Source organism: Microchirus variegatus (assembly GCF_963457635.1).
Source record: "Microchirus variegatus genome assembly, chromosome: 10".
Taxonomy (NCBI): Eukaryota; Metazoa; Chordata; class Actinopteri; order Pleuronectiformes; family Soleidae; genus Microchirus; species Microchirus variegatus.
In genome coordinates this window covers 1,044,034-1,070,435 of record NC_139811.1, presented here as the reverse complement: position 1 = coordinate 1,070,435, position 26,402 = coordinate 1,044,034, and the positions used below count along the sequence as shown (strand labels likewise).

The following is a 26,402-nucleotide window of genomic DNA, read 5'->3' as shown; positions in this document are numbered from 1 at the left end:
CTTCACATGGCGTCACAGAGCGTCACATGGTGTCACAGAGAGTCCAAATCTCTGTTCTTCAGTGATGTGACACTCCACATACGTTCATTGTTCCCGACGTTCATAACGTGCCGGTCGCGACCAAATCGCTTGAAAATGGGCCTGAATGTGTTGTCGTCTGATCTTGGTAAAAGTTTAGGTTAATTATGACCTGGTTATGTTTTTTTTTATGCTTTACTTTATGATTGGAAGTCAGTGAGTTTGTGTTTATTATCCTCTGAGTCGACAGAGCGCCTCCTCCTGTCGTGTTTTCAGGGATCGACAAACGTCAGACGTCGCCGTGCGATGATGTCACTTGTTCCAGCCGATGACTTCGTAGAAGAGCGCCTTGAGCAGGCGGGCCTCGTATGTGACGGTGTTCTTGCCGATGTGAACGTGGCTCTCGTCCAGAGGCTGCTCGATCATCGCCGGCACTTCTTTCCCGTAGACTGACAACGAACACAGACACAAAGACAACATTTGACCTTTTCAAGGTTAAGGCTTATGTTAAGGGTAAGGGTTACGCTCTTAGTTGTGATGGTTTAAGGTTGGGGTAAGTGTGTGTGTGTGTGTGTGTGTGTGTGTGCGCACAGCTCACCCTCACAGTGCTCCAGGAACTGAATACACTCCTGCACCACGGCGTCTCTCAGCATGACCATGTGTTTGGACATGTTCTCCAGCAGAGAGAGGAAACAACGCTTGGCGTAGAACCATGTGTCCGTCCCCAGCTACACACACACACACACACACACAGACAAAGACAAAGACAAAGACACAAAACACACACAGACAGATCTTTGTTCAGGGCGATGCCAACTATAATGATAGTGTATTTCAAGTCATTCCGAGATACTTTTTGTTTTTGAGAAGAAACAGCTCACTGTCAAAGTGCATCAGGACAAGTTGATCATTTCCTACATTTAAAAAATTCATTAAAATTATTCTTTAAGAGCTTTGCAAATATTTTCAACGGATCCTTGTTCAGGGCGATACCGACTATTATAATGGTAAATTTCAAGTCATTCCGAGATACTTTTTGTTTTTGAGAAGAAACTCAGCTCACTGTCAAAGTGCATCAGGGCAAATGGATCAATTTCCTGAATTTCAAAAATTCATGAAAATTATTCCTTAAGAGGTTTTCAAATATTTTCAACAGATCCTTGTTCAGGGCGATGCCGACTATTATGATTTAAAATTTCAAGTCATTCCGAGATACTTTTTATTTTTTCAAAGAAACTCAGCTCACTGTCAAAGTGCATCAGGGCAAATGGATAATTTCCTGAATTTCAAAAATTCATGAAAATTATTCCTTAAGAGATATGCAAATACTTTCAACGGATCCTTGTTCAGGGCGATGCCGACTATTAATGTGTAACATTTAAAGTAATCCGAGATACTTTTTGTTTTCAAGATGAAAGTCAGCTCACTGTCAAAGTGCATCAGGGCAAATGGATCATTTCCTAATTTTCAAAAATTCGTTAAAATTATTCCTTAAGAGATATTCGAAAATTTCCAACGGATACTTTTTCAGGGCGATGCCGACTATTATCATTTAAAATTTCAAGTCATTCCGAGATACTTTTTGTTTTTGAGAAGAAACAGCTCACTGTCAAAGTGCATCAGGGCAAATGGATCAATTTCCTGAATTTCAAAAATTCAGGAAAATTATTCCTTAAGAGATTTGCAAATATTTTCAACAGATCTTTGTTCAGGGCAATGCCGACTATAATGATAGTGTATTTCAAGTCATTCCGGGATACTTTTTGTTTTTGAGAAGAAACTCAGCTCACTGTCAAAGTGCATCAGGACAAGTTGATAATTTCCTGAATTTCAAAAATTCATGAAAATTATTCCTTAAGAGGTTTTCAAATATTTTCAACAGATCCTTGTTCAGAGCGATGCCGACTATTATCATTTAAAATTTCAAGTCATTCCGAGATACTTTTTGTTTTTGAGAAGAAACAGCTCACTGTCAAAGTGCATCAGGGCAAATGGATCAATTTCCTGAATTTAAAAAATTCAGGAAAATTATTCCTTAAGAGGTTTTCAAATATTTTCAACAGATCCTTGTTCAGGGCGATGCCGACTAATATAATGGTAAATTTCAAGTCATTCCGAGATACTTTTTGTTTTTGAGAAGAAACTCAGCTCACTGTCAAAGTGCATCAGGACAAGTTGATTATTTCCTGAATTTCAAAAATTCATTAAAATTATTCCTTAAGAGATTTGCAAATATCTTCAACAGATCTTTGTTCAGGGCGATGCCGACTATAATGATAGTGTATTTCAAGTCATTCCGGGATACTTTTTGTTTTTGAGAAGAAACAGCTCACTGTCAAAGTGCTTCAGGACAAGTTGATCATTTCCTACATTTAAAAAGTTCATTAAAATTATTCCTTAAGAGCTTTGCAAATATTTTCAACGGATCTTTGTTCAGGGCGATGCCGACTATTATAATGGTAAATTTCAAGTCATTCCGAGATACTTTTTATTTTTGAGACTAAACTCAGCTCACTGTCCAAGCGCATCAGGGCAAATGGATCATTTCCTGAATTTCAAAAATTCATGAAAATTATTCCTTAAGAGCTTTGCAAATATTTCCAAAGGATCCTTGTTCAGGGCGATGCCAACTATAATGATTTAAAATTTCAAGTCATTCCGAGATACTTTTTATTTTTTCAAAGAAACTCAGCTCACTGTCAAAGTGCATCAGGGCAAATGGATCATTTTCCTGAATTTCAAAAATTCATTAAAATTATTCCTTAAGAGGTTTGCAAATATTTTCAACAGATCCTTGTTCAGGGCGATGCCGACTATTATGATTTAAGATTTCAAGTCATTCCGAGATACTTTTTGTTTTTGAGAAGAAACTCAGCTCACTGTCAAAGTGCACCAGGACAAGTTGATAATTTCCTGAATTTCAAAAATTTATTAAAATTATTCCTTAAGAGCTTTGCAAATATTTTCAACGGATCTTTGTTCAGGGCGATGCCGACTATTATAATGGTAAATTTCAAGTCATTCCGAGATACTTTTTATTTTTGAGACTAAACTCAGCTCACTGTCCAAGCGCATCAGGGCAAATGGATCATTTCCTGAATTTCAAAAATTCATGAAAATTATTCCTTAAGAGCTTTGCAAATATTTCCAAAGGATCCTTGTTCAGGGCGATGCCGACTATTATGATGTAAAATTTCAAGTCATTCCGAGATACTTTTTGTTTTTGAGAAGAAACTCAGCTCACTGTCAAAGTGCATCAGGGCAAATGGATCAATTTCCTGAATTTCAAAAATTCATTAAAATTATTCCTTAAGAGGTTTTCAAATATTTTCAACAGATCCTTGTTCAGGGCGATGCCGACTATTATGATTTAAAATTTCAAGTCATTCCGAGATACTTTTTATTTTTTCAAAGAAACTCAGCTCACTGTCAAAGTGCATCAGGGCAAATGGATCATTTTCCTGAATTTCAAAAATTCATTAAAATTATTCCTTAAGAGGTTTGCAAATATTTTCAACAGATCCTTGTTCAGGGCGATGCCGACTATTATGATTTAAGATTTCAAGTCATTCCGAGATACTTTTTGTTTTTGAGAAGAAACTCAGCTCACTGTCAAAGTGCACCAGGACAAGTTGATAATTTCCTGAATTTCAAAAATTTATTAAAATTATTCCTTAAGAGATTTGCAAATATTTTCAACAGATCTTTGTTCAGGGCGATGCCAACTATAATGATAGTGTATTTCAAGTCATTCCGAGATACTTTTTGTTTTTGAGAAGAAACAGCTCACTGTCAAAGTGCATCAGGACAAGTTGATCATTTCCTACATTTAAAAAATTCATTAAAATTATTCCTTAAGAGCTTTGCAAATATTTTCAACGGATCCTTGTTCAGGGCGATACCGACTATTAGAATGGTAAATTTCAAGTCATTCCGAGATACTTTTTGTTTTTGAGAAGAAACTCAGCTCACTGTCAAAGTGCATCAGGGCAAATTGATCAATTTCCTGAATTTCAAAAATTCATTAAAATTATTCCTTAAGAGATTTGCAAATATTTTCAACAGATCTTTGTTCAGGGCGATGCCAACTATAATGATAGTGTATTTCAAGTCATTCCGAGATACTTTTTGTTTTTGAGAAGAAACAGCTCACTGTCAAAGTGCATCAGGGCAAATGGATGAATTTCCTGAATTTCAAAAATTCATGAAAATTATTCCTTAAGAGGTTTTCAAATATTTTCAACAGATCCTTGTTCAGGGCGATGCCGACTATTATGATTTAAAATTTCAAGTTATTCCGAGATACTTTTTATTTTTTCAAAGAAACTCTGCTCACTGTGAAAGTGCATCAGGGCAAATGGATAATTTCCTGAATTTCAAAAATTCATGAAAATTATTCCTTAAGAGATATGCAAATATTTTCAACAGATCCTTGTTCAGGGCGATGCCAACTATAATGATAGTGTATTTCAAGTCATTCCGAGATACTTTTTGTTTTTGAGAAGAAACAGCTCACTGTCAAAGTGCATCAGGGCAAATGGATCAATTTCCTGAATTTCAAAAATTCATGAAAATTATTCCTTAAGAGGTTTTCAAATATTTTCAACAGATCCTTGTTCAGGGCGATGCCGACTATTATGATTTAAAATTTCAAGTTATTCCGAGATACTTTTTATTTTTTCAAAGAAACTCTGCTCACTGTGAAAGGGCATCAGGGCAAATGGATCATTTCCTGAATTTCAAAAATTCATGAAAATTATTCCTTAAGAGATATGCTAATACTTTCAACTGATCCTTGGTCAGGGCGATGCCGACTATTAATGTGTAAAATTTAAAGTAATCCGAGATACTTTTTGTTTTCAAGATGAAAGTCAGCTCACTGTCAAAGTGCATCAGGGCAAATGGATCATTTCCTAATTTTCAAAAATTCGTTAAAATTATTCCTTAAGAGATATGCGAAAATTTCCAACGGATACTTTTTCAGGGCGATACCGACTATTATGATGGTAAATTTCAAGTCATTCAGAGATACTTTTTGTTTTTGAGAAGAAACTCAGCTCACTGTCAAAGTGCATCAGGGCAAATGGATCAATTTCCTGACATTCAAAAATTCATGAAAATTATTCCTTAAGAGATATGCAAATACTTTCAACTTTTCCTTGTTCAGGGCGATGCCGACTATTAATGTGTAAAATTTAAAGTAATCCGAGATACTTTTTGTTTTTGAGAAGAAACTCAGCTCACTGTCAAAGTGCAACAGGGCAAATGGATTAATTTCCTGAATTTCAAAAATTTATTAAAATTATTCCTTAAGAGATTTGCAAATATTTTCAACAGATCTTTGTTCAGGGCGATGCCAACTATAATGATAGTGTATTTCAAGTCATTCCGAGATACTTTTTGTTTTTGAGAAGAAACAGCTCACTGTCAAAGTGCATCAGGACAAGTTGATCATTTCCTACATTTAAAAAATTCATTAAAATTATTCTTTAAGAGCTTTGCAAATATTTTCAACGGATCCTTGTTCAGGGCGATACCGACTATTATAATGGTAAATTTCAAGTCATTCCGAGATACTTTTTGTTTTTGAGAAGAAACTCAGCTCACTGTCAAAGTGCATCAGGGCAAATGGATCAATTTCCTGAATTTCAAAAATTCATGAAAATTATTTCTTAAGAGGTTTTCAAATATTTTAAACAGATCCTTGTTCAGGGCGATGCCGACTATTATGATTTAAAATTTCAAGTCATTCCGAGATACTTTTTATTTTTTCAAAGAAACTCAGCTCACTGTCAAAGTGCATCAGGGCAAATGGATCAATTTCCTGAATTTCAAAAATTCATGAAAATTATTCCTTAAGAGTTTTTCAAATATTTTCAACAGATCCTTGTTCAGGGCGATGCCGACTATTATGATTTAAAATTTCAAGTCATTCCGAGATACTTTTTATTTTTTCAAAGAAACTCAGCTCACTGTCAAAGTGCATCAGGGCAAAATGGATCAATTTCCTGAATTTCAAAAATTCATGAAAATTATTCCTTAAGAGGTTTTCAAATATTTTCAACAGATCCTTGTTCAGGGCGATGCCGACTATTATGATTTAAAATTTCAAGTCATTCCGAGATACTTTTTATTTTTTCAAAGAAACTCAGCTCACTGTCAAAGTGCATCAGGGCAAATGGATCAATTTCCTGAATTTCAAAAATTCATGAAAATTATTCCTTAAGAGTTTTTCAAATATTTTCAACAGATCCTTGTTCAGGGCGATGCCGACTATTATGATTTAAAATTTCAAGTCATTCCGAGATACTTTTTATTTTTTCAAAGAAACTCAGCTCACTGTCAAAGTGCATCAGGGCAAATGGATCAATTTCCTGAATTTCAAAAATTCATGAAAATTATTCCTTAAGAGGTTTACAAATATTTTCAACAGATCCTTGTTCAGGGCGATGCCGACTATTATGATTTAAGATTTCAAGTCATTCCGAGATACTTTTTGTTTTTGAGAAGAAACTCAGCTCACTGTCAAAGTGAAGCAGGACAAGTTGATAATTTCCTGAACTTCAAAAATTCATTAAAATTATTCCTTAAGAGCTATGCAAATATTTTCAACAGATCTTTGTTCAGGGCGATGCCAACTATAATGATAGTGTATTTCAAGTCATTCCGAGATACTTTTTATTTTTTCAAAGAAACTCAGCTCACTGTCAAAGTGCATCAGGGCAAATGGATCATTTCCTGAATTTCAAAAATTCATGAAAATTATTCCTTAAGAGATATGCAAATACTTTCAACTGATCCTTGTTCAGGGCGATGCCGACTATTAATGTGTAAAATTTAAAGTAATCCGAGATACTTTTTGTTTTCAAGATGAAAGTCAGCTCACTGTCAAAGTGCATCAGGGCAAATGGATCATTTCCTAATTTTCAAAAATTCGTTAAAATTATTCCTTAAGAGATATGCGAAAATTTCCAACGGATACTTTTTCAGGGCGATACCGACTATTATCATGGTAAATTTCAAGTCATTCCGAGATACTTTTTGTTTTTGAGAAGAAACTCAGCTCACTGTCAAAGTGCATCAGGGCAAATGGATCAATTTCCTGACATTCAAAAATTCATGAAAATTATTCCTTAAGAGATATGCAAATACTTTCAACTGATCCTTGTTCAGGGCGATGCCGACTATTAATGTGCAAAATTTAAAGTAATCCGAGATACTTTTTGTTTTTGAGAAGAAACTCAGCTCACTGTCAAAGTGCAACAGGGCAAATGGATTAATTTCCTGAATTTCAAAAATGTATTAAAATTATTCCTTAAGAGATTTGCAAATATTTTCAACAGATCTTTGTTCAGGGCGATGCCAACTATAATGATAGTGTATTTCAAGTCATTCCGAGATACTTTTTGTTTTTGAGAAGAAACAGCTCACTGTCAAAGTGCATCAGGACAAGTTGATCATTTCCTACATTTAAAAAATTCATTAAAATTATTCCTTAAGAGCTTTGCAAATATTTTCAACGGATCCTTGTTCAGGGCGATACCGACTATTATAATGGTAAATTTCAAGTCATTCCGAGATACTTTTTGTTTTTGAGAAGAAACTCAGCTCACTGTCAAAGTGCATCAGGGCAAATGGATCAATTTCCTGAATTTCAAAAATTCATGAAAATTATTTCTTAAGAGGTTTTCAAATATTTTAAACAGATCCTTGTTCAGGGCGATGCCGACTATTATGATGGTAAATTTCAAGTCATTCCGAGATACTTTTTATTTTTTCAAAGAAACTCAGCTCACTGTCAAAGTGCATCAGGGCAAAATGGATCAATTTCCTGAATTTCAAAAATTCATGAAAATTATTCCTTAAGAGGTTTTCAAATATTTTCAACAGATCCTTGTTCAGGGCGATGCCGACTATTATGATTTAAAATTTCAAGTTATTCCGAGATACTTTTTATTTTTTCAAAGAAACTCTGCTCACTGTGAAAGGGCATCAGGGCAAATGGATCATTTCCTGAATTTCAAAAATTCATGAAAATTATTCCTTAAGAGATATGCTAATACTTTCAACTGATCCTTGGTCAGGGCGATGCCGACTATTAATGTGTAAAATTTAAAGTAATCCGAGATACTTTTTGTTTTCAAGATGAAAGTCAGCTCACTGTCAAAGTGCATCAGGGCAAATGGATCATTTCCTAATTTTCAAAAATTCGTTAAAATTATTCCTTAAGAGATATGCGAAAATTTCCAACGGATACTTTTTCAGGGCGATACCGACTATTATGATGGTAAATTTCAAGTCATTCAGAGATACTTTTTGTTTTTGAGAAGAAACTCAGCTCACTGTCAAAGTGCATCAGGGCAAATGGATCAATTTCCTGACATTCAAAAATTCATGAAAATTATTCCTTAAGAGATATGCAAATACTTTCAACTTTTCCTTGTTCAGGGCGATGCCGACTATTAATGTGTAAAATTTAAAGTAATCCGAGATACTTTTTGTTTTTGAGAAGAAACTCAGCTCACTGTCAAAGTGCAACAGGGCAAATGGATTAATTTCCTGAATTTCAAAAATTTATTAAAATTATTCCTTAAGAGATTTGCAAATATTTTCAACAGATCTTTGTTCAGGGCGATGCCAACTATAATGATAGTGTATTTCAAGTCATTCCGAGATACTTTTTGTTTTTGAGAAGAAACAGCTCACTGTCAAAGTGCATCAGGACAAGTTGATCATTTCCTACATTTAAAAAATTCATTAAAATTATTCTTTAAGAGCTTTGCAAATATTTTCAACGGATCCTTGTTCAGGGCGATACCGACTATTATAATGGTAAATTTCAAGTCATTCCGAGATACTTTTTGTTTTTGAGAAGAAACTCAGCTCACTGTCAAAGTGCATCAGGGCAAATGGATCAATTTCCTGAATTTCAAAAATTCATGAAAATTATTTCTTAAGAGGTTTTCAAATATTTTAAACAGATCCTTGTTCAGGGCGATGCCGACTATTATGATTTAAAATTTCAAGTCATTCCGAGATACTTTTTATTTTTTCAAAGAAACTCAGCTCACTGTCAAAGTGCATCAGGGCAAATGGATCAATTTCCTGAATTTCAAAAATTCATGAAAATTATTCCTTAAGAGTTTTTCAAATATTTTCAACAGATCCTTGTTCAGGGCGATGCCGACTATTATGATTTAAAATTTCAAGTCATTCCGAGATACTTTTTATTTTTTCAAAGAAACTCAGCTCACTGTCAAAGTGCATCAGGGCAAAATGGATCAATTTCCTGAATTTCAAAAATTCATGAAAATTATTCCTTAAGAGGTTTTCAAATATTTTCAACAGATCCTTGTTCAGGGCGATGCCGACTATTATGATTTAAAATTTCAAGTCATTCCGAGATACTTTTTATTTTTTCAAAGAAACTCAGCTCACTGTCAAAGTGCATCAGGGCAAATGGATCAATTTCCTGAATTTCAAAAATTCATGAAAATTATTCCTTAAGAGTTTTTCAAATATTTTCAACAGATCCTTGTTCAGGGCGATGCCGACTATTATGATTTAAAATTTCAAGTCATTCCGAGATACTTTTTATTTTTTCAAAGAAACTCAGCTCACTGTCAAAGTGCATCAGGGCAAATGGATCAATTTCCTGAATTTCAAAAATTCATGAAAATTATTCCTTAAGAGGTTTACAAATATTTTCAACAGATCCTTGTTCAGGGCGATGCCGACTATTATGATTTAAGATTTCAAGTCATTCCGAGATACTTTTTGTTTTTGAGAAGAAACTCAGCTCACTGTCAAAGTGAAGCAGGACAAGTTGATAATTTCCTGAACTTCAAAAATTCATTAAAATTATTCCTTAAGAGCTATGCAAATATTTTCAACAGATCTTTGTTCAGGGCGATGCCAACTATAATGATAGTGTATTTCAAGTCATTCCGAGATACTTTTTATTTTTTCAAAGAAACTCAGCTCACTGTCAAAGTGCATCAGGGCAAATGGATCATTTCCTGAATTTCAAAAATTCATGAAAATTATTCCTTAAGAGATATGCAAATACTTTCAACTGATCCTTGTTCAGGGCGATGCCGACTATTAATGTGTAAAATTTAAAGTAATCCGAGATACTTTTTGTTTTCAAGATGAAAGTCAGCTCACTGTCAAAGTGCATCAGGGCAAATGGATCATTTCCTAATTTTCAAAAATTCGTTAAAATTATTCCTTAAGAGATATGCGAAAATTTCCAACGGATACTTTTTCAGGGCGATACCGACTATTATCATGGTAAATTTCAAGTCATTCCGAGATACTTGTTGTTTTTGAGAAGAAACTCAGCTCACTGTCAAAGTGCATCAGGGCAAATGGATCAATTTCCTGACATTCAAAAATTCATGAAAATTATTCCTTAAGAGATATGCAAATACTTTCAACTGATCCTTGTTCAGGGCGATGCCGACTATTAATGTGCAAAATTTAAAGTAATCCGAGATACTTTTTGTTTTTGAGAAGAAACTCAGCTCACTGTCAAAGTGCAACAGGGCAAATGGATTAATTTCCTGAATTTCAAAAATGTATTAAAATTATTCCTTAAGAGATTTGCAAATATTTTCAACAGATCTTTGTTCAGGGCGATGCCAACTATAATGATAGTGTATTTCAAGTCATTCCGAGATACTTTTTGTTTTTGAGAAGAAACAGCTCACTGTCAAAGTGCATCAGGACAAGTTGATCATTTCCTACATTTAAAAAATTCATTAAAATTATTCCTTAAGAGCTTTGCAAATATTTTCAACGGATCCTTGTTCAGGGCGATACCGACTATTATAATGGTAAATTTCAAGTCATTCCGAGATACTTTTTGTTTTTGAGAAGAAACTCAGCTCACTGTCAAAGTGCATCAGGGCAAATGGATCAATTTCCTGAATTTCAAAAATTCATGAAAATTATTTCTTAAGAGGTTTTCAAATATTTTAAACAGATCCTTGTTCAGGGCGATGCCGACTATTATGATGGTAAATTTCAAGTCATTCCGAGATACTTTTTATTTTTTCAAAGAAACTCAGCTCACTGTCAAAGTGCATCAGGGCAAAATGGATCAATTTCCTGAATTTCAAAAATTCATGAAAATTATTCCTTAAGAGGTTTTCAAATATTTTCAACAGATCCTTGTTCAGGGCGATGCCGACTATTATGATTTAAAATTTCAAGTCATTCCGAGATACTTTTTATTTTTTCAAAGAAACTCAGCTCACTGTCAAAGTGCATCAGGGCAAAATGGATCAATTTCCTGAATTTCAAAAATTCATGAAAATTATTCCTTAAGAGGTTTTCAAATATTTTCAACAGATCCTTGTTCAGGGCGATGCCGACTATTATGATTTAAAATTTCAAGTCATTCCGAGATACTTTTTATTTTTTCAAAGAAACTCAGCTCACTGTCAAAGTGCATCAGGGCAAATGGATCAATTTCCTGAATTTCAAAAATTCATGAAAATTATTCCTTAAGAGTTTTTCAAATATTTTCAACAGATCCTTGTTCAGGGCGATGCCGACTATTATGATTTAAAATTTCAAGTCATTCCGAGATACTTTTTATTTTTTCAAAGAAACTCAGCTCACTGTCAAAGTGCATCAGGACAAGTTGATAATTTCCTGAATTTCAAAAATTCATTAAAATTATTCCTTAAGAGATTTGCAAATATTTTCAACAGATCTTTATTCAGGGCGATGCCGACTAAAATGATAGTGTATTTCAAGTCATTCCGGGATACTTTTTGTTTTTGAGAAGAAACAGCTCACTGTCAAAGTGCTTCAGGACAAGTTGATCATTTCCTACATTTAAAAAATTCATTAAAATTATTCCTTAAGAGCTTTGCAAATATTTTCAACGGATCTTTGTTCAGGGCGATGCCGACTATTATAATGGTAAATTTCAAGTCATTCCGAGATACTTTTTGTTTTTGAGACTAAACTCAGCTCACTGTCCAAGCGCATCAGGGCAAATGGATCATTTCCTGAATTTCAAAAATTCATGAAAATTATTCCTTAAGAGATATGCAAATATTTCCAAAGGATCCTTGTTCAGGGCGATGCCGACTATTATGATGTAAAATTTCAAGTCATTCCGAGATACTTTTTGTTTTCGAGAAGAAAGTCAGCTCACTGTCAAAGTGCATCAGGGCAAATGGATCATTTTCCTGAATTTCAAAAATTCATTAAAATTATTCCTTAAGAGGTTTGCAAATATTTTCAACAGATCTTTGTTCAGGGCGATGCCAACTATAATGATAGTGTATTTCAAGTCATTCCAAGATACTTTTTGTTTTTGAGAAGAAACAGCTCACTGTCAAAGTGCATCAGGACAAGTTGATCATTTCCTACATTTAAAAAATTCATTAAAATTATTCCTTAAGAGCTTTGCGAATATTTTCAACGGATCCTTGTTCAGGGCGATACCGACTATTATAATGGTAAATTTCAAGTCATTCCGAGATACTTTTTGTTTTTGAGAAGAAACTCAGCTCACTGTCAAAGTGCATCAGGGCAAATGGATCATTTCCTGAATTTCAAAAATTCATGAAAATTATTCCTTAAGAGATATGCAAATACTTTCAACGGATCCTTGTTCAGGGCGATGCCGACTATTAATGTGTAACATTTAAAGTAATCCGAGATACTTTTTGTTTTCAAGATGAAAGTCAGCTCACTGTCAAAGTGCATCAGGGCAAATGGATCATTTCCTAATTTTCAAAAATTCGTTAAAATTATTCCTTAAGAGATATTCGAAAATTTCCAACGGATACTTTTTCAGGGCGATGCCGACTATTATCATTTAAAATTTCAAGTCATTCCGAGATACTTTTTGTTTTTGAGAAGAAACAGCTCACTGTCAAAGTGCATCAGGGCAAATGGATCAATTTCCTGAATTTCAAAAATTCATGAAAATTATTCCTTAAGAGGTTTTCAAATATTTTCAACAGATCCTTGTTCAGGGCGATGCCGACTATTATGATTTAAAATTTCAAGTTATTCCGAGATACTTTTTATTTTTTCAAAGAAACTCTGCTCACTGTGAAAGTGCATCAGGGCAAATGGATCATTTCCTGAATTTCAAAAATTCATGAAAATTATTCCTTAAGAGATATGCAAATATTTTCAACAGATCTTTCTTCAGGGCGATGCCAACTATAATGATAGTGTATTTCAAGTCATTCCGAGATACTTTTTGTTTTTGAGAAGAAACAGCTCACTGTCAAAGTGCATCAGGGCAAATGGATAAATTTCCTGAATTTCAAAAATTCATGAAAATTATTCCTTAAGAGGTTTTCAAATATTTTCAACAGATCCTTGTTCAGGGCGATGCCGACTATTATCATTTAAAATTTCAAGTCATTCAGAGATACTTTTTGTTTTTGAGAAGAAACAGCTCACTGTCAAAGTGCATCAGGGCAAATGGATCAATTTCCTGAATTTCAAAAATTCATGAAAATTATTCCTTAAGAGATATGCAAATACTTTCAACTGATCCTTGTTCAGGGCGATGCCGACTATTAATGTGTAAAATTTAAAGTAATCCGAGATACTTTTTGTTTTCAAGATGAAAGTCAGCTCACTGTCAAAGTGCATCAGGGCAAATGGATCATTTCCTAATTTTAAAAAATTCGTTAAAATTATTCCTTAAGAGATATGCGAAAATTTCCAACGGATACTTTTTCAGGGCGATACCGACTATTATCATGGTAAATTTCAAGTCATTCCGAGATACTTTTTGTTTTTGAGAAGATACTTTTTGTTTTTGAGAAGAAACTCAGCTCACTGTCAAAGTGCAACAGGGCAAATGGATTAATTTCCTGAATTTCAAAAATTTATTAAAATTATTCCTTAAGAGATTTGCAAATATTTTCAACGGATCCTTGTTCAGGGCGATACCGACTATTATAATGGTAAATTTCAAGTCATTCCGAGATACTTTTTGTTTTTGAGAAGAAACTCAGCTCACTGTCAAAGTGCATCAGGGCAAATGGATCAATTTCCTGAATTTCAAAAATTCATGAAAATTATTCCTTAAGAGGTTTTCAAATATTTTCAACAGATCCTTGTTCAGGGCGATGCCGACTATTATGATTTAAAATTTCAAGTCATTCCGAGATACTTTTTATTTTTTCAAAGAAACTCAGCTCACTGTCAAAGTGCATCAGGGCAAATGGATCATTTCCTAATTTTCAAAAATTTGTTAAAATTATTCCTTAAGAGATATGCAAAAATTTCCAACGATACTTTTTCAGGGCGATACCGACTATTATCGTGGTAAATTTCAAGTCATTCCGAGATACTTTTTGTTTTTGAGAAGAAACTCAGCTCACTGTCAAAGTGCATCAGGGCAAATGGATCAATTTCCTGAATTTCAAAAATTCATGAAAATTATTCCTTAAGAGGTTTACAAATATTTTCAACAGATCCTTGTTCAGGGCGATGCCGACTATTATGATGGAGAATTTGAAGTCATTCCGAGATACTTTTAATAAAACAAACTGTCACGTGTTGCTGAAGCTCTCAGATGAAGCTGTTATGCATGTTTTTTCTGGTGTTTTTGTCCGACAGAGTGAAGCGACCAACGGCGAACACCAAAGCTAAAACAGCTGCAGACGAGAGGATCGACATCCTGTTTTCGCTTAAAAAGATGTAATGCTGGTTAGTTTTTATCTTCATGCAAAGTTTTTAAATGATTAAATGAGCTACATGGTCGTGGTTTTTAAGACACAGGACGCTCGCTGCCTCGTGGTTTGAAGACACAGGACGCTCGCTGCGTCATGGTTTAAAGACACAGGACGCTCGCCGCGTCGTGGTTTAAAGACACAGGACGCTCGCCGTTTCGTGGTTTAAAGACACAGGACGCTCGCCGCGTCATGGTTTAAAGACACAGGACGCTCGCCGCGTCGTGGTTTAAAGACACAGGACGCTCGCCGCGTCGTGGTTTAAAGACACAGGACGCTCGCCGCGTCGTGGTTTGAAGACACAGGACGCTCGCCGCGTCGTGGTTTAAAGACACAGGACGCTCGCCGCGTCGTGGTTTAAAGACACAGGACGCTCGCCGCGTCGTGGTTTAAAGACACAGGACGCTCGCTGTCTCGTGGTTTAAAGACACAGGACGCTCGCCGTGTCGTGGTTTAAAGACACAGGACGCTCGCCGCGTCGTGGTTTAAAGACACAGGACGCTCGCCGCGTCGTGGTTTAAAGACACAGGACGCTCGCCGCGTCGTGGTTTAAAGACACAGGACGCTCGCCGCGTCGTGGTTTAAAGACACAGGACTCTCGCCGCGTCGTGGTTTAAAGACACAGGACGCTTGCTGCGTTGTGGTTTAAAGACACAGGACGCTCGCCGTGTCGTGGTTTAAAGACACAGGACGCTCGCTGCGTCGTGCTCTTGACCCAGAGCTCAGAGGTGTTGGCGTGACTCTTGTGTCTCGGCAGGCGTCGCATTCCTGAGCTGGAGCTGAATGTGAGCGTGCCGTTTGTGTTCTCAGCTGCAGTCAAGTGTCTGGTCTGCTGTACAAGGTCAAAGGTCAACGACACTTGGAGGAGTCAACGACACTTGGAGGAGTCAACGACACTTGGAGGAGTCAACGACACTTGGAGGAGTCAACGACACTCCGCGAGCGAGTCCTGCAGGACTCCAGGTGGATTTTCTTTGTTAGTAACCCTTTTTCTTTTAAACATGACATTTTAATGCACAATCATTTGTAACGAAAATAAAATAAATTAAATATCTGGTTTGAATCCATAAACTTTGAGAAAATAGAAGAAAACTTACATTTACAGGAGATGAACAGATAAACAATGTTGTTAATGTTATTTATATTAACAAAAACTAAGCGCTGCTCTGTTTTCACTGCAGACAGGAGAAAAACAAGACGCAGCTCCCTCCAGTGGTTCTTCAAAATAAATTGCAAGCTAGAAAGTGTTGAGATTTATTCTATTCACGATCGTCCTGACGACGGACATCAACTTATTGTTGAGTGCGAATTATGGCGATGCGCGATATAATCATCGTATTGTCCGAATCCTCGCAAACATCGAGAAAACAATTAAAACCAAACAACGTCCTGTTAGTGTTTTAGGGTTTGTTTTTGTGTTAAAATGGCCGACCTTCTTGTTGTACGGCTCCAGGCTCTTGATGACTCGGGAGATTCCGAAGTCGTAGTTTCCTTTAGCGCAGTACAGCGTCCTGAAAACAAACAAAGCAGAGCACAATTTCAAAATCCAAGAGCGCTAATCGCCAAAATGGAGGCCAAGATTACAAATGGCCAACTTCCTGTTGAGTTGAGGCCATGGTTACAGTGGACTTTTGTGTTTGTCTTGGTCTGTAACATCTTCAGGAAATGGAACTCAATGTCTGCTGATGTCATAGAGCACTTCCTGTTTTGGGAAAAACTAAAGTTTGCCTCTGTTTTCACCTTAAGGGGGCACTATAGAGCCCAGGAACTATGCAAATATTGCATTTTCTAACCCTCAAAAATAAAAATGAGCACAGGGCCACAGATGGAATAATAATCTGAAGGATTAACAACAGTTTTTCCTCCAGTGAGAATCAGCTGAACTCACCCGATGACCAGGTTGACGATGCACAGGTGGAAAACCTTTTTGTCAGGGTCGTCGTAGGAAATCTGCTCCTCCTCTTTTTCGATCTTCCTCATCAGCTCCTCCGCCTGTTTCCAACCGGAGAAGAGAAGAAAGTGAGCAGCAATGACAGGAAAAAAACTTTATCTATAAAACAATTCATTTGGATCCTTCCAGAACATGAACTGTGTGCTTTAGTTGTGAAGACCATGAGGGTCATGATTTTCCCACTTTCCAAAGAAAACGTTGTGACTGTGTGTAAAGCGTTGAACATTTACAGCACAGAGCAGGAGAATCTAAGAAAATGATTGATAAAAACGGTGTGGAGAGGCAGCAGAGTGTGAACAAGGACAGCGAAGGACGTTGTTTGTCCACTACCTCCTCGTTCTGGCTGGTCATGATGTAGGACACACACAGGTTAGCGAGGACCACGGCGCTGACGTTCAGGATCTACAGAGGAACACACACACACACACACACACTTAGTGATGGAGGCAGCAGTAGACAGCAGCTCACGTGTAGACTTGATTCTGGAAAGTGAAACCTCGGGAACGTGAAGTTTGATTTGTTCACTGTTTTTTTGGGGGCAAAGAAAAAAACATTGTTCACACCTTTTCAAGCCGGCTGAAAAGAGAAAAAACCAGGTAGAGCGAAAACAGGAAAGTGATATTTAAAAAGCTTTCACTGTAAACACGACATCATTTCAGCAAAGCTGTGGCGTTTAAATGATTTTGTGTTTTCTTCATGATAACGTTGGCTTTAATATTGTGTGACATTCTTGTTCATTCCCATCCCTAAAATGTCATGGGTCATATGAGAGACGTGGAGACCGTCATGGTGCTTCAGAGGCTTCACTGCAAACACAACCGCACACAAACACAGCAACACACGCACAAGCTGCTCTGTGCTTTTACCGAAGGTTTACGCTTGCAGGGACAATCCTGAATGTTACACTGCTCCACCTGGTGGACAGAGAGTCACACTGTCAACAGATGCACACACACACTCACACAGTCACGCACACTCACTCACGCGCACTCACTCACATGCAAGCACACACTCACGCACACACTCACTCACTCGCGCACACACACTCACTCATGCACGCACACACACACTCTCACACATGCACACTCACACACACTCACGCATGCACACTCACAATCACACACGCACACACTCACTCAAATGCACGCAAGCATGTACTCGCACGCACACATGCACTCACACTCACTCACATACTCATACGCACGTGCACACACACTCACACGCACACAAACACGCGCACACACACACTCTCGCACTCCCACACACACTCACGTTGTCATAGTGCTTCTTGACGATGGGCTCGTAGAAGCCGATGGCCTCCTTGTACTTGTTCTGCATGAAGAGGACGTGAGCCACGTTCAGCTTCCACGTGTCGTCCTCGTTGCAGACCTCCACCGACTTGCGGAAAATCTTCTCCACCATCTGGAAGTTCTCCCGGTTCCAGTAGATCTTGGCCTGAGCCATCAGGACCACGATGTACCTGGAGGGCGAGGGTTGTCGCACGGTCAGAGGTTCTTCACTGAGAACCCTGCAGAACCATCAGCACGGCGATCCACGTCATCTCTCCCACACCAAAGTCCACAGAGAAAATCTGTCATTTTAACATCACAGCACACAGGAGTTGTTGATCCACTGCTGCCTCAAGTGACCACACGAGGCAGCAGAGGACCAGCAGCTCCTGTGTCCCCGTGAGCTAAAATCACTGATTTTCTCTATGGGCTTTGGTGTGGGAGAGTGAGTGGTTTACAAACTTCAGTTTACACAAGGAAAAGTCTGTCTAACAATGAAGATAAAGATGTGGACGTACAAGATAAGTTATATGAATGTTTATTTGTGTGTGTGTGTGTGTGTGTGTCTCACTTCTCCTGCATGAGGTCATAGTCTGCCAGAGCTTTCTTCTGTGCTTCATCGTCTCGAGCCAGTCTGCCCTCCTGCACCTTAGACCAGACACATTATTCATAATAATAATAATAACAACTCCAACTATAAGAGTAACATGTCAGAAACAGATCAAATTACATAAAAAATACAAACAAAACTAAGAGGTCAACAACCTGCTTGGCCAGTTTGCGCAGCTGCTCGGTCAGTTTTGCGCTCATGTCGTCAAACTTCCTGAACGCCTGTGGAAAGACTTTGTTCACTGAGAGACAAATAAACAGTCGCACAACAGACCCGCACAACTGACCCACAAAACCCCCCTAAACAACTAATGCATGATAAGTGACTCTCGTTAGATGAATTGTTATTTAGAAACACTGCGTTTGTTCTGTACCTCCTCTGGCGCCGTCTGACACGTCAATAAGGCGTCAAGAAACTCGTACATGTACTGGGAAAAAAGATAAAAACACATGAGTGGATTCAGTGTCAAAAAACACACGGGGACGCAGGAGCTGCTGGTCCTCTGCTGCCTCGTGTGGTCACTTTGTGTCACTGAGGAAAATGTGAACGAACCATTTCAAATGGAAGACATTTGAACTCAGTGATGGAGGCAGCTTCAGGAGAGTGAGTGGCTTACAAACATTTCCTGTTGCCACGTCCTCACAACTATGACAATAATATTGTGAACTGCAGTGATTCTGACACTGCGTGTGTGGCTGAGACGACGCAGTGCTGCTGTGAGCCCAGCAGAGGGCGACTCACTCACCGGGGACAGGAACTTGTAGGTGAGATGAGCGTTTTCTGCCAGGACGTCAGCTGCCAGGTCAAAGTACTGAGGGAGGCACGGTGTGTGAGACATTAAAACCATTTTAATGAAACACTGTCACTTCTCTGCAGCAACGTGTGAAACACAACACGAGCCGAAACACCAGATTACAAACAACATGCAGTCAGTATGTCACCAGTGAGAGACAGGAGGACACATTCATTTTCATTACTGCGTTCATCACTGCTTATTCTCACCATCATCTATGTCCTCTCATATTTTCTTATTTTAAAGCACAAAGTCTTTCTTTCTTTATGTATAACGACAATAAAACAAGAGACACGAGGACTAATATCATTGAGAATCTGGTAATCATGAGATTATGGACTACGTTTAAAAGAAGAAAAGTTTGTCATGGGCTGGGAACAATGGCTAAAATATCAGGAAAGAATGCATATGCAAAATAAAATGTATTTATCTACTCAGAGGCCTTTTGTTGTTGTTGTTCTTCTTCTTTTTTTGATATTGATATTGATATTTTCTGGCTGATTTTGTTGGGTGGGGTTTTACAACTTTACAAACTACAAACTTAGTTTTTGTATTTTTATTTTATTTATAAATATGATCCATAGAGCGTATTATTTTGTGATGTTTTGTATTTTTTCCTTTGTGCATCTTCAATAAAAACTCAAGTTACAAAAAAAATGAAGTCTGCTTTATCTTTAACTTTATACCTGCAGGAGTCTGTAAACACCCCCACACCAAAGTCCAAAGAGAAAATCAGTGATTTTAGCTCACAGGGACACAGGAGGTGCTGGTCCTCTGCTGCCTCGTGTGGTCACTTTGTGTCACTGAGGTTAATATGAACAAAGGATTTTAAAAGCCGAATTTTACAAAATAAGACGTTTGAACTTCATGAACAAGGCAGCAGTGGATCAGCAACTCCTGTGAACTCCTGTGTGCTGTGATGTTAAAATCACTGATTTTCTCTGTGGACTTTGGTGTGGGAGAGTGAGTGGTTTATAAAGTTCACTTTCCTGTTGGAAAAGGAAATGTAGAAAATATATTCTTACAGTACCATAGACTTAAAGCCGACATAGATTTAATTTGGTATGTCTTCTGAAAAGCGTCCGTGGTTCTCTGCACACTTAAACAAACACAAACGCCTCCGTACCTCGTGTTTGCAGTAAAGCAGCAGCAGGTTTCCGAAGGTGACGGGCGGGAAAGACGGCTGCTGCAGCAGGAACGCCAACTTCTCAAATCCCTCCGACGGCTTGGTGTCCATGTTCACCAGAGCCTGGTTGTGGAGCGTCACCGGATCCAGCTCCTGACAAAACACACACATGAGCACACGTGAGGTCGTACATTATGATCTGTGTGTGTCTGTAAAACACTGTGTCTGCATATACAGCACATATAACACACTGTGTCTGCATATACAGCACATATAATACACTGTCTGCATATACAGCACATATAACACACTCTGCATATACAGCACATATATCACACTCTGCATATACAGCACATATATCACACTCTGCATATACAGCACATATAACACACTGTGTCTGTATATACAGCACATATAACACACTGTGTCTGCATATACAGCACATATAACACACTCTGCATATACAGCACATATATCACACTCTGCATATACAGCACATATAACACACTGTATCTGCATATACAGCACATATAACACACTCTGCATATACAGCACATATAACACACTCTACATATACAGCACATATAACACACTCTGCATATACAGCACATATAACACACTCTGCATATACAGCACATATAAATCACTACAATGAGGAAAGTGTCATGTTTACACAGATTAAAGAGGAGCTTCTTTCTTTTTTAAGTCGGACAATCTTTGACATTTTTAAACAACTAAAACAAACAACTGGCCGAGGGCTCATGCATCACTGTCCACACTTACCTCCTCAGCTCTGGGCGGCATGTCGGTCAAAGCCTCCTGAGCCTCTTTCACTGCAGCACAGACAAAAACAAGAAAACACAACTTCACAAACCACAAAAGAACAAGTGGAAAGCTTCCGGTAGAATAAACGGGAAGAATAAACGCTGACAGACGAAGGACAAAAGCTGCTAAATATGCAAAAGAAATAAGCAAAAAAGAACTGTAGAACTGACAGAATGAAAAGGTGAACTCTGCAAACACAAAGAGGAGACGTCTGTCTGTCGTAGACGTAAATGACGGTGAAGTTCATCACCATCATCATCTGCTGGAAAACCCTGGAAACAACAAAACTTAAACTGTGCTCGTGTAAAAACTGTTTGAGTTATTCAAATATGGATTTATGTGATAAGAGTCTGGAGACCTGTTTGAACTTTTAACTACGTCTGTGAGGCTCCAAACTTCTCAAGTAACCACCAGAGGGAGCACACGTGCTAGAGTTTGGTTTTAGACGGGACACACAAGCCCCCCTGGTGGTAACATTGTTCTACTGCATACACCAGTGTGTGTAGAAAATAACATTAAATTAAACCCGTCATCACTTTTTACACACATGTAAATTTTCACCAGTTCTGATGCAGTCGCAAAAGTCTGTGAGTTTTCCTTGAAAAACGCGATTTACTTGTGGTAAAAATAATTCAATAGGGTTCTACTCGCACTCGGTGCTCGAAGCCTAAATAGCAATAATTAGAGTCACATTTTCTCTCGCTCCATCTTACTCTAATGTCACTCTACCAGTGTGTGTGTGAAGTTTATGTGAGGAAAATCTTTGTTTACACCACTGTATTATAACGTTTTACTGAGAGAGATCGATATTGTCTCATTAATTGTTGATTTTTTCTCACATTTCTTCAGCTGGTAGTCGATGGCGGCTTTGAGGTTAAAGGCCTCGATCAGAGCCGTCTGATGCAGCACCAGCGTGTTCCCCACACTGTGGACGTCGATGCCTTCGGTCGCCATGCCGACGCTCAGCTCTGCCACAGAGGACAGAAACAATCAAACACTCACACCGACGGCTGTGTTACACCTGCGCAGACACCTGCTGGCGTGGCTCTGCAGACCAGCTGTTTTTACCTGGGTGTTCCCTGATGCCTCGGTCGATGATCTCGCCGATGTGTTTGAGAGCCTGATCGTAGTTCTTCAAGCTGTAGTGACACAGAGCGATGTTGTAGGACAGCGCTGAGAAAAGAAGAGGAAGAAACATCAACGGACACAGGAGCTGTTGGTCCTCTGCTGCCTCGTGTGGTCAACATGTTCACGTCTTTATCTCACTGTTAGACAGACTTTTCCAATAGGAAAGTGAGGTTTGTGGAAATTGTGTCCTCGGTAAGAATAATACGCGAGAATGTGTGTGTGTGTGTGTGTGTTAGAGACGTACCTGACACGTATCCCAGCACTTGCATGGCAGACATGAACTTCTTACAGGCCTCCTCATATTTACCGTCCTGGTAAAGCAGACAGCCCAGATTATAGACGTAGTCTGGGTCGTCCTGGGGCAGCTGCTCCAACAGGGACTGCACACACACACACATGCACACACACGCACACGCACACACACACGTAAGATTTTCATAACTTCAGGGGACATTGCATTGACTTACATTCATTTCCTGGGGACTTACTCGAAACTTAACCATAATTACTACTGACCTAATCCTGATCCTAACCCTGACCCTAACCTTACCCTCAACCTAACCTTAAAACATTTCCTTAAACCTTAAAATGTAGTCATTTACATTATAGGGGCTTGCTTTTTGTCCCCACAAGGAAGACAAGTCCCCATAATATGACTGTGTACACAGTTTTAGGTCCCCACAACATTAGTAATACACACACACACACGTTTGGCTGCAGACAGTAATGAACACGTGGATTAACGTGTGATGTGTGACAGTGATGATACCTTAGCAGCAGAATAATCTTCCTCACAATATTTGATACAGGCCTGTAGCTTCACCATCTGCACCACAGAGAGAGAGAGAGCGTCAAAAACAAAACATTTACATTTTTTGGATGAATTTTAGTGACATTTAGCAAGTCTCAGTGAACAAAAATGCATATTTTTTAAATAATATTTGGCCGTTGGCCATTTTCTTAATAATCGGTCAATGCTGATTATGAAGGAAATAACTAATATCGGCCAAAGATTAATTGTCTCGACCGATTTATCGGCCTCCCTCCCTGGTCAGGAAGGAGGTTAACCGTGCCTCAACCACCAAACGCCAACATGGGATTCCAAGATGGCCGCCGCTCGTACAAACACTGCAACTTTTCACAGTGGTACACACAATGCTAATATGTTGCTACGGTCACCAGTCCATCACAGGGACACACAGAGACAAACACACCACTCACTCACACCGAATGCCTAATCCCCAAAGCTGCATGTTTTTGGATTGTGGGAGGAAACGTGTGACCTCCACGCAGAAAGGTCTTCAATGCAACACAGCAACAGTACTAATGATTTATATCAGAGAGCCACAAGGGGGCGTCTGAGTGTTTTTACAGTTGTTCCAGCACCTCATGATGTCGGACTGTCAGAACAGTGAGAATCTCTTCATTGTTGTTGCACATAGTACAACAGTGCGTCATCCAGAAGGTGCAATTTAGGACACATATTTAAACTATAGAATATAAAAGAAGGGGTTAAAAATATCTATAAAAACAATTAAATCACAAGTAACAAATAAAGATAATATGTACAGATAAATGGAGAAGCAGCCGAGGTAAAAGGTTTTATATCATTATCATTATATAATGTATAATGATATTATTTAAGATTTTTTTTTTTGTCACTTTATATTGAATCCTTTCCTTTTTGTGACATTCTATTTGATGAAGTGAGTTGTGTTTTATTTTTGTTGTGTGTGTCTGCTGTACCTTGGTGTGACTGCTGGTGTTATCCAGTGTGAAGGAGGCCTTGGTGGCCTCTGGATAAGCTCCAGCTTTGTAGAGAGACTGAGCGTAGTACACCTTGTACTCCTCCACCTCCGGATGGAGCTGCGTTAGCTGCTCGTAGCACTCTGCTGCGTTTGAGAAGTCCTGCATGTGATAATAGCAGAAGCCCAGCAGAGACAGAGCCGCCCTGGACTGAGACGCCGAGAAAAGAGCGAGAGGCAAAAATGTTGAGTCACTAACATACAGTGCTAGTGATTCATGTCGAAGAGTGAGTGACTTCATTATTTTTAACAATCTTATGCACTGTGTTTTTGCACAATATTATCATCATGATAGTGATAGTATTTTCTGGTATCGTCTTAAAAGATTCCACTGACGCCGTCTACAGCTATTATTTTTGTGTGTTTTATTCATTTTGCAGCATGAAGAGATTAGTATGAAAAATATTCTATTCATTTCACGACATAAATGTAAATGTAAATGTACTTTATTTATACAGCCCTTTACAACAATCCTTTCGGTGATCCAAAGTGCTTTACAGGAAATAAATAAATAAAGAGGAAACACATAAAAGTAATTAAAAACAATAAAAACAATAAAATAGTGCAAAATAAAATAAGATAGAATCAGATAAAAGATAAGAAGACAAAAGATAAAAAGTGTCACCATACTACTCGGTATTAAAAGCCATCCTAAATAAATAGGTTTTTAGCCTTGATTTGAAGAGGCCCAGGTCAGAGATAAGACGCATCTCAACAGGGAGTTTATTCCAGAGCCTGGGAGCAGCAACAGCAAAGGCTCGATCACCCCAGTGTTTATATTTTGACCTGGGCACTTCCAGCAACATTTGGTTGTTTGACCTCAGAGCTCTACCCGGATCACGAACAGTTAAAAGCTCAGATAAATAAGATGGGGCAAGATCATGAAGAGCTTTAAAGGCAAACATTAAAAGTTTAAAATCGATTCTAAAAGAGACTGGAAGCCAATGGAGAGAGTGTAGAACAGGGGTGATGTGCTCTCTTCTATTAGTGTTGGTTAAAAGACGGGCAGCAGCGTTTTGAACAAGTTGAAGGCGACTGAGAGAAGTCTGGGAAATGCCAATATACAGTGCATTGCAGTAGTCTAATCTAGAACTGATTAGCGCATGTATGGCTTTCTCAAGGTCGTGACGGCTTAAAAACGCTTTAACTTTGGCCAGCAGACGCAACTGGAAAAAACTAGTCCTGACAACGTTACTAATTTGTTTATCAAACCTCAGATGACTGTCAAAGGTCACTCCCAGATTCCTGATGTTCGGACTGAGTTTTGAGGACAAGGAGCCAAAGCCATCCATCACAGTATCCCCGAACACAATACATTCCGTATACGACAGAAGAGACTAAATGACCTCTGTAATCTGTACTGGGCTTAAGAAGAAGTCTCCTATCGTGCATCCTTAACGTGATGTAAAGAGCGTTAAAGAGATTATTTTTTGTCAATAATGCTACAAAAATCTTTAGACTACTCAGGTTACATTTATTCCTCATTGATCAATCTCACAAATACTTTTACACATTTACACACCGTCACACTTACCTTTGTGTGCTTTTGAAGCTGGACATTTAGGATGGGAATTGCCTCAAGATAGTGACCATCTTTAATCTGAAACACGAGTAATGACAGTAATCTGATGTGGTGAGTAATTATAACTTTAACAGTATTTTATATTATGATTATGACTGTTAGGGATGTACATCTCATTTAAATATCAGAAATAAACTGATAAAATTATATATTTTTCGGAGTTGATAGACAGACATCTTTCGTCCATATTTTAAACAATGTACTATAAAATAAACATGTATATCTTTGTTCCAAATAGATCATCCATGTAGCACTCGTCGCGTTAAACGTGTGTCTAACTGTCTAAAATGCGACCAAATGACTTGGTGTTTGTTTCTTAAACATTTGCCGAATTTACGTGCAGCTCGAAAACAACCACGCTGAGGTGTCCGTTGTTGTGTGAATGCGTTTCAATACACGGGAAACACCGAAATGTCAACTTTTTGAATGGGGTTTCTGTCAAGGTTAGCGATAGCATCGCGCTAAGCTAGGCGGCTAAAGTCTAACTGAAGTCACTTCGCTCACCAGTTTGTAGATGGTCGCCGTGTACTCGCCGTCTTTTATCGCCGTCAT

At 38.0% G+C, this 26,402-nt stretch overlaps 1 protein-coding gene across 1 annotated transcript; it reads right to left on the bottom strand.

Moving 5' to 3' along the window:
- Positions 1-330: 330 nt before the first annotated feature.
- On the bottom strand, positions 331-26,402 carry ift70 (intraflagellar transport 70; the record flags this gene model as incomplete). The annotated part of the gene is made up of 19 exons (XM_083896307.1): positions 331-467; positions 617-746; positions 16,174-16,252; positions 16,630-16,733; positions 17,023-17,094; positions 17,965-18,172; positions 18,553-18,629; positions 18,747-18,812; positions 18,965-19,018; positions 19,337-19,402; positions 20,511-20,663; positions 21,294-21,343; positions 22,175-22,303; positions 22,404-22,508; positions 22,708-22,843; positions 23,233-23,289; positions 24,210-24,419; positions 25,803-25,868; positions 26,355-26,402. The coding sequence occupies 19 exons, from the start codon at positions 26,400-26,402 to the stop codon at positions 331-333; spliced, it is 1,947 nt and encodes a 648-aa protein (XP_083752433.1).